General features: G+C 42.3%; 1 protein-coding gene across 2 annotated transcripts in view; it reads left to right on the top strand.

Annotated features, from left to right (window-relative positions):
- Nucleotides 1-10000, top strand: part of LOC106870082 (uncharacterized) — a 22385-nt gene that overhangs the window by 10122 nt on the left and 2263 nt on the right. For both annotated transcript variants that reach the window (XM_014916058.3, XM_052972956.2), the window contains one exon: nucleotides 4214-10000. This exon is cut by the window's right edge and continues 2263 nt beyond it. In XM_014916058.3, the coding sequence (XP_014771544.2) occupies nucleotides 4789-6885 (2097 nt within the window). In that variant the 5' untranslated portion in view covers nucleotides 4214-4788 and the 3' untranslated portion in view covers nucleotides 6886-10000. The remainder of the gene's footprint in view (nucleotides 1-4213) is intronic.

The following is a 10000-nucleotide window of genomic DNA, read 5'->3' as shown; positions in this document are numbered from 1 at the left end:
CATCTCTATAGCACCTCCTCCCAGCTCACATCATCTGTCCTGCCATCTATCACCTCCCTGACTCTCTCCTATTTTCTCCAAATACTCCTATACCCACCCATTACTGATATTCGTTATTGGCTATACTTTCATCCGTGTTTCCCATCTCCATCCTCTTGCCACTCTCCTTTTGCACTCCCATGAACCATACATTTCACATCAGTCACATGTCTTTGATAAATGTATGAACATCCCTTCTTTCTCTTCCATAAATATGAGGTCTTGCTTTATTTGCTTTTTTTTTTGTGAAAATATCTTGTTGTTGTTAAAAGGGTCATAGCAATGGCTAAGATTGTAAAGGGATACTGTTGTACCTGAGTATCTTTTTAATTGGTTCACATAACATAACAATCAGTCATTATTGTCTGTTATCTCTTAACGATTCTTGAATTAATTACCAGACTCATATCGACACCGATATAACTGAACATTTATCTTTTTGGTTCCAATTAGCACCAGACCGTTCCTGTTTCTGTGTTACAGACTTCCTCTTTTCATGTGGTCTAAATTAAAGCCTTGTATCAAGACTCCATGTTCCAAACACCAGTTTGATAAAAGTTCTTTTACTAAATTCTTTATTGTTGTCAGAACTAGTTGAAACAAAGGCAAAATATTTCAACAGAACCAAGGTACCAAAAGGGTTAATTACATACCATGCCTGTGTCTCTCTTTGATGTTGAGCAGGTGTGATTGGTATGCTTAAGTTATATACTGGTACACAGCAGCAGGTCAGCTTGACCATACTGTTGTCTTGAACGACCTCTAGGTTACAGAGAGATACTTGGAACCAAGGACATTGTCACAGTCATCTGCCATCTGACCCATGAACACACTATGTCTTCTCTCTGTCTTGTCTACTACCACTACTGCAATGGCCTCTGTCCCTTGCAGCTGGCTGATTTCTTGCCCTCTTCTACTCAAGCAATCCTGATTCATTCAGCTCTCTTATGTGACAATATATCACTTACATTACTCTTCCATTGTTTCCACGTTAACTCATTCACTTCAGTTTCCTCCTCAGGATGTTGGCTCTCTTTTATAATCTCTTTGCCAACTCCCTTTTGGTGCAGTTAACGGAAATGGTAAACCGTGTTGCAATCACTGCTCTGAGAGGAAATGCAATGGAAAGCCATGGGCAACTCCTATCATGACTACCCGTCTGATAAGGGTACACCAGACACATGCCTCACAACCATATGTGCGCGACAGGGTGATCTCATATCAAGATAAACAGCGCATGACCTTGCAGGTGGGGCCCAGTTAGAATTTTCTTCAGGTCAAGTAGCCCATCCCGCTCAAAAGGTCCCTGAATAAGGTTTGTTTAAGGATGTTGAGCAAAACACCCATATTTCCAAAGGTGAATTATTCAGACCCCAAAGAATTCTTCTCAACACGTGCCTATGATGCTCCCCGACTACTTCTGTTCATGATCAGAGATGCACATATCGTCAGCCACCAAGGGACATGCTCAACTGGTTAAGGTCAAACAACTGACAAGTAAATCTGTGGTATTAAGCAGAATATTAGCTGTAGCCCATCTTTTATACCAAGACAAAACAATGTAGTTATTATTATTATTATTATCATTATTCAGGGAATCTTGGGGTTAGTAGCCTGTGCTCTTAACCACTATGCCATATGCTTGATGAAGGCTGGAGAGTATATCAGCCGAAAACATTGTGTTTAACAACAAACAAGTTCAGGACAAATGTAAATAATTCCTCATTTCTTAAATATAGAAGGGTATTAAGTAAAACATTATAGAAAATGCGAAAGGTACACAAAAGCAAATGTATGTCTGTTGCAAGTTCTAAACTGCAGTTTTACGCCCAAGTAACTGAAATTTCATGGAGACATAATTTTACAAGGAGAGAAAGTCATTGATTGTACGGTTTCTGTCTGGAATTTGCTTTTTTAGCTCGACAGACAGAAAAACAAAAATGCCCAAGGTCATTAGACATTTCCCATCCTAGCACTGCAATAAACATTGGAAAAATTTACTGATTAGAAAAATAATTGATTTAGAATAATTATGTAAATTAGTACATTGGTTTGAAAGAGAAAAAAGATTACATAAAAGTTGAATTTAATTTTAGATTCAAAAAATGTGTTTCATTTTTTTTTTCTCCATTTTTAAGGAATTCATTCAGTCTGAAACACTGACGTTTTTTTGGATGATGTTACAATTCCAGGTGAATCAATATCGTTTGGACCAACCAAACATTTATCAGTGTCTTTTTTGGGAAACAGTCCATCTCTTAATCTCTTATCTTTTGCCTTTCACTCGTTTCAGTCGTTAGACTGTGGCCATGCTGGGGCACTGCCTTGAGGCATTTTTAGTTGAATGAATTGACCCCCCCCCCCCCCCAATACTTTTTTTTTTTTTTTTTTTGAGACTGGTATTTGTTCTATCTGCTTCTTTTGCCGGAGTGATAAGTAACAGAGATGTAAACACACCAAAGCCAGTTGTCAAGTGGTGATGAGGGACAAACACACACACGCACATACTTATATATACAGGTGGCATGTTAAGAGCACCAACCGATAATGGTTGTTGCCAGCCTCCTTTGGCCCCTGTGCCAGTGGCACATAAAAAGCACCCACTACACTCTCAGAGTGGTTGGCATTTGGAAGGGCATCCAGCTGTAGAAACACTGCCAGATCAGATTGGGGCCTGGTGCAGCTTCCTGGCTTCCCGGACCCCAGTTGAACCGTCCAACCCATGCCAGCATGGAAAACAGACGTGAAACAATGATGATGAGAGAATCCAATAATATTTGATTCCCTGTCAATAGAAATTCTTATAAGTGATATCGTACATGTTTTTTTGTTTTTTCTACAGACACAATTTTTTAATAACTCCTATTAGCAAATGAAACGTGTGTAATGGTGAATAAATAATACAAAAATGTTTTTCCAATATTTTCAACTCTTATGCATATCTCACATGAATATAACATCTACACACAGATTTGGAATACTGAAATAACCAAGATGTCCAGTGTATTTATGCCTAGGCTCTTATTTCTCCATCTGAGTTCAGTAACCTTGTCTCTCTTCTCAACTTCTCATCTTTCTAACTTCCTCTTTTTGTTCTCATTTCTCTCTTATCTACTTTGGGTGGTTCTCTGTTAAGTCTCTCCTTTCAATGTCTGGATCTAATTTAAACGTTCACAGCTTTCATTCATTTGATTCCTCTTACATTTCACTCCCTCCTTGTTTCTCATCCTGTTCACATTTTTGATACTTTCGCGGAATTCAGATTTTTGCTACCTGAGTTTAAATATTTTAAAATTACTCCTGTACAAGCTTCGTCGTAGTTTCTATCTGCCAACCGATTCCATTCACAGGATGTTGGTCAGTCTAAAGACGTAACTAGAAGACCCTTGTTTAAGATGCCATGCACTGGAATTGAATCTGAAAATATCATCATTTGACATCCGTTTTCCATGCTGGCATGGGTTGGATGGTTTGACAGGAGCCAGCAAGCTGGAGAGCTGCACCGGGCTCCAATTGTCTACAATTAGATGCCCTTCCTAACACCAACCACTTTACAGAGTGTACTGGGTGCTTTTTATGTGGTACCAGCACCAGCACGGGTACTTTTTATGTGGCTCCAGTTCCCCACAAGCTCACAAAATAAGGACCTCTCGACTAAGAGAGGGAGTAGAACCGATAAATTGTGGCTGAAAAATAAATTTTCAAACACACACGTGCACGCACACACACATTTGTGAAAGTGTATGGCCTAGTGGTTAGGGTACTACCCGCATAATTGAAAAGTTGTGGTTTCTATTCCAGGACTAGGCAGTGTGTTGTATTCTTGAGCAAACGACTTCATCACATGTTGTTCTTTGTTTACTTCAATACCTGACTCATGGTACACCATGCACCTGTAATATCGATTCGATGGAGTGGGTCAGTTCAGGTGCAGCGCAGACCTTTGACCTTTTTACCTCTGATCCTTCTGTCAAATATAATGTTTATTTATTCACATTGTTTTTAATTAATCATACATTATCATGTAGCTCTGGTTGGTTTGGGTTGAAGTAATTAACATAATCATTAAATACCAACCATGTTGTTGTTGTTGTTGTCATTGTTAAAAAATTTTACAGTTTCTTTCTGTTAATCTTTCTTGGTTCTGACAAATTTATTCTTTGCTCATTTTCAGACGTCTCACTGTCCTGACACACTTCATGGAAGATAAAACATTTGGAATCCACAGTGGACCTGTCAGAAATTATACCTTCACCTCTTCTTCATCCTCACCTCGTAATGACACCTTGAAGAAATACTAACCATCTCTTGCTTTTATTATCATTGTTGGGGTTGTTGTTCCTGTCATATCCTGTTGACAGTTCTTCGGTTTCTCTGTGCAACGGTAGACCCTGTTGCCATGAAGGAAAAATAGACAATCGAGAAAATAGCATCAAAAACAACACTTTGGTGCGGCTGCTGTTTATATAAACATATTTACTGCAAGACTATCTTCCTACCTTTATCTCTCTGTATGTCGGCATGTGTTGAAGCGGATTTATTGTATACAAGCAGAGCAAATAAAATTGCAGTGGCTTGGCCCTTAAATGAGTGCACAGAGAAGAAGGAAATAAGAAAATAACTCTAATTAAGACAACAACAACAACAACAACAATAATTATTACATATCAAATGCCAGACAACAATACATATACAACAATACCAGTATTTAGTTATATTTATATATATTTATGAGTAGTTTGATATAAAATGCCACACAATTCAGAAGAAGCAGTGATGTACACAGCACATCAGAATGGTCACCCTGAAGAGGAGGCACCAGTGCTATTACAGCCACCAAAGCAGATCATCGAGATGGGCGACAGCAGCGCCAACAAGAAGCCCTACCGATGTGAAGTGTGTCGCAAAGGTTTCACATTGCGAGCATATCTGACTCGGCACCAGCAGGCTCCCGAAGCCGAGAAGCACTTCTACTGCCAGGAATGCGGCAAAGCGTTTGCACAGCGCGACAAACTGAAGAACCACGAACGCACGCACACTGGCGAAAGGCCGTACGGTTGTTCGTTTTGCGAGAAATCGTTCTCGCAGAGGGACCGTTTGAAGAATCATGAGAGGGTACACCACAACGACACCTTTGAGTCTGGCGAAGGGGAAGACGACGATGACGACACCGACAAGAACTACAGAGTGGGTGGAAGTAACAGCACTGGCAAGCGGCGCAACTCTCGTTCTCGACGTTCTGCATTTATGGTGCGAGAGAAACTGTATTTGTGTGGAGTTTGTCAGAAGACCTTCTCACGTAAGGATCATCTGAATAAACACCAACGGACCCATACAGGGGAGAGGCCGTTTCAGTGCGGCGTTTGTAGCAAGGCGTTCTCCAGGAAGGACCACTTGAAGAAGCACCAGCGCACACACAGCGGGGAGAAACCGTTCCAGTGCACCACGTGTTCAAAGGCGTACTCACGTAAGGACCACCTTACCAAGCACGAGCGTACTCACATTGCGGGTGCCCCAGCTGGGGCTGCCGTTGCGTGTGTAGGCGTGGCTGACAACAGCAGCTGTGGTGTTGACAACCACGGATGCAACACGGAGAATCACAACTGCAGCACTGACAACCACAGCTGCAACGCCGAGAGCCATAACTGCAACAACAACGGCGCACCAAATGCAGGGTGCAACCACCACAACCAAACCAAGCTGCCCCACCACCATCACCACCACCATCATCACCACCATCCCCACCTTCATCAGCACCCCCATCCACACCATCATCACCATCACCACCACCATCCTCACCATCCTCACCCACATCCGCACCACCATCACCACCACCACCACCATGTCCGCAGAGACAGCAACCAGGAATGTCTGCCCGAGGTGAAGGTCGAGTACAGCAGCCAGGGGGAGGAGGAGGAGTCGGCAGACGTCAAGATGTCCCCGGAGGAGTTGCAGCGTGTCGCCAGTGTAAAGATGCATGCTGTCGATGCACCGACGTCACCGTCGTCGACGTCGTCTTCATCGCAGTCTCCACACCGATCACGGGAACAACAACAGCAGCAGCAGCAACAGCAACAGCAACAGCAGCAACAGCAACAGCAGCAGAAGTTGTTGAAACAGGAGGAACAGCAGATGATGCAAGAGCAGCAGCAGCAACAACATCAGCAGCAGCAGCATCAACAACAGCAGCAGCAGCAACAGATGATGCAACAGCAACACATGCTCCAGCAGCAGCAGCAAGACCAACAGCAGCAAATTATGCACCCCCAGGACCAACAGCAACAGATCATGCATGCACAAGAACAACAGCAACAGATCATGCACCCACAGGACCAACAGCAGCAGCAGCAGCAGCAACAACAGCAGATGATGCATTCGCAAGATCAGCAGCAACAGATTATGCATCAAGAACAACCACAGCAGCAGATGATGCAACAGCAGGAACCACAGGCTTCGCCCATCATGTCAAGCTCACCACTGCAGCAACCAAGTCCACAGCAACACCACCACCATCACCATCAACAGCAGCAACAACATCAACAAGTGCCGCCAAATGTGCACCAGGTGATTTCTCAGCCAGTGGTGACTGCACTGAGGCAGCCCCTAATGGCACAAACAATCCCCTCGACATTTGTCAGCCCAGCTTCCATGCCGACGGATTATTCACATCAAATGGTGCTGCAGCAGCCGGCTGTGATGACCAATGCCAACCACTTCACCTGGCCGGCCAGCTTTCAAATTGCAGGCTGGACTGCAGGTTGGGCCAACGCACAGGGCTATGCAGTCGACCAACCAAAGATGGAGACACAAGAAGCTACACACAACATACAATCTATGATGCAGTAAGATGCATCGTTGTTCCAACCTCTATTACAGACTGCTGTGGCACCCAATAGCTGCAGTGCACACAACATGCAACCCAAATCTGCACCTCTGTAGTTGCATTATGAGGAAACCCCACACACTTTATACCGTTGCAGCAGTTGTCACATGGTGCAACGAACTGAACACTATGTTGCATACTGTTGAGATACACTGCACACCATATACTACATCCTAAACTGTGCTGCAGTAGTGACATAGTGCAACATATCACACATGCTATACTGTTGCAGTGGCTAGCTGTGGGACACCACACTTATGAACATTATATATATATATATATATGTACATATATATACTACCACAGTAGCTACATCATGAACTACTTGACAAGTGTACATTGGCAGAGTAGCAACACTACAACACATACTACTACAGCAGCTACACTATACACCATACTGCTACAGTGGCCACAGTGTGCTACAACACACCGCTACAGTAACCAACGCTGCTACAATAGCGACACACACTACTGCAGTAACCATACTATAACCTACACTCCCAGCCATAATCACACAACATTATGATACACATCACTACATTAACCACACCACATGGCTACATTAACCACACTCTACTGCTGCGGTAATCCCATGGTTCAAGAGAGAAACTATTGTTGCAGCAAACAGTTTTATGTTGGACACTATAGTGTCAGTACAGTCCAGTACCATACATTACTGCTATATTCTACAGACTGTACTCCACAACTCTACTATAACTTCACTCTACAGCACTACTACTTCCATACTGTACAGTACTATAACCTCTGTACCATACCGACTACTACTACTACTACTACACTAGTCTATTTACTCTACTGACTAATTTGAACTGATGTTTGTGTCACTGGCCAGGCTGTGTCGATTACAATGTTTGTCCAGGGTTCTGAATGTCGACGTTAAAAACATTGAACAATTAAACATAGCAATTAATTTGTCATCTAATTAAAACGATGTGGATAAGCTGATTAACGACGTCCTCCCTTTCCCAGCCCCTACCTGATGTCTAATGCGAACCAGAGTCAGGGAAAACTGACTTTGAATGACGGGAGTGGAAAGAAGTCCCTTTCCTGCTAGACTTTACACAAGATTCATGTGGCATGTCAACCCTTTTAAGGGTCCAACTACAGTAAAACAAAGGGAAATAAAAGCTTGGAATATCTTGGTGGGGACAGAAGTCACTGTCAGGGTCTTATGGATTTGTGTGATGTGTTAACCCTTCTCAAGGACCAGTACACACTGATGTCCTGTTTCTTGTGATTCTCTGACCATATATTTTTTAATCTGATCCTTGAAACTAACTTCTTGTAACTCCCTTATAGCTTCCTCTGGGTCTCCTACGTCTTGCTGAGGGTATGTATTAAGACTGTGGTTTTTTTTTTTGTAAGCTGTGATTTCCCAACAATAATGATGTTTAATACCATTGTCTGCGTGTGACCCCTTCAACTCGAGCAAACTTATGCCCATCAGTGGCACTGAGTGATCATTTGACTTGCTAGAAACAGCAGTCAAATGTCATTCATGACACTCTTCTGTCTTTAAAAAGGAAAGAGACATAGGATGGTCATGGCCTCAATGAATAGTTTGGAACCATAATGGTTATTAGCTTTACAGGCAATGAGCTTCTGTGTTGGTGCCATTCTACCAAATTCCTCAATCATTAGATTGATTATAGGTCCACTGGATCATGGCTAACCTTGCATTAAACAACAACGACCTCTCAGACAAACAGTTGTCTTATTTCTCCACCCAGTTCTAGTACCCTGTTCACGTTTTGCACCCTCACTGACTCCTTTTATCTGTGTCCCAATGTAAAAGTGAGGTAGCTTAGTGGTTAGGGTAATAAGTTACCAATACAGGGAGGTACTGAGTTCAGTCTGTTGTGTTTCTGGACAGAACACATTACCACAGTTTGTCTTGCTGTCAGGAGCTGAGCTAATATAGATTAAATGCTTTGAGCAGAAATGCAACAGAGTAGATGAGAGATAAATCTCTTCCTGGATAAGACACCAGCCTCTCACAGGTAATATTCCCAGCAGATCTGGTATTTATCTCCATCACCTCAGTTATGCCTGGTGAGTGGCTAAATAGGTATCAATCACCTCCCTCCTGAAATACTGTCCCTTAATGGCCCTTCAAGATTTGAGAATTATCTCCATTTCCCATGTTGATGCTGGAATCTTCATTGTTGTTATGGCTACCTCAAAAGACAGAAATCCAGTGTTTCTGTAATGGTTTCTTTTTGTGTTGATTTGGGGTTTAAAACTTCTGGAGAGTACTTGGCCCTGGGGACAGTCCTCCCTCGAGGAAAAATTTTGTTGAGAGCAAATTTCCATTCCATTCAGAATTGGGTTGCATGTTGGAAACACTTCTCCATTGAAAATGGAGGGTCCTTGGGACATCCGTCTATGTTTGGAGTCACTGCATCTGGGTTTAGTTGAAGATTTATGTATTTAAAGGGGTCGATTAAAGCCACAAACAGTAAATGAGATTTGTGGGGGCCTACTGTGCAGTGGTTGAGTGGATTAAACAAGGGCATCGTTCACAAGGTTGTGCCCTTAAACAAGACACTCAACTCCTGTTGTACAGTTCACCAAAACAACAATTTTATCTGGAGAAATTATCCAGTGATTAAACTAGAATCTTCTACAGTTTGTGAATGTGTGTCTAAAACATCTGCTAATTAACTGGACCATCGTTATGTATCGGCCCTTTAATTAATTGTGGATTGTGAAGGGGTTAAGTTTAATATCTCTGCTATTTAATCTTCTTTAAATCTCTCATTTTCTCATATATTCTGGCCCCTTCATCATCTGTTCAAATCCCTAAAGCTAGCATGCCTCTCCCAGTCTTCAGAGATCCTTTTTCTTTTTTTTTTTTCTTAATTTCTTTTTCAACACAGATATTTTTCTTGAAACACTTTATTAATTATGTGTGTTAATTATTTCATTAGTACTCGTTATCGCCACCACCGTCACCACCACATCACTGTCACGACATTATTTCACAAAACACGTCTCCAAAAGCATGAAGTAGGGGCAGCCATCCCTTGCTTCTCTTCCCATCTCATTTTTAAAAGT

Source organism: Octopus bimaculoides, chromosome 14, assembly GCF_046866305.1.
Source record: "Octopus bimaculoides isolate indiv1 chromosome 14, ASM4686630v1, whole genome shotgun sequence".
Classification (NCBI taxonomy): Eukaryota; Metazoa; Mollusca; class Cephalopoda; order Octopoda; family Octopodidae; genus Octopus; species Octopus bimaculoides.
Note: the sequence above shows the minus strand (reverse complement) of the source record. Positions and strands in the feature narration are given on the sequence as shown.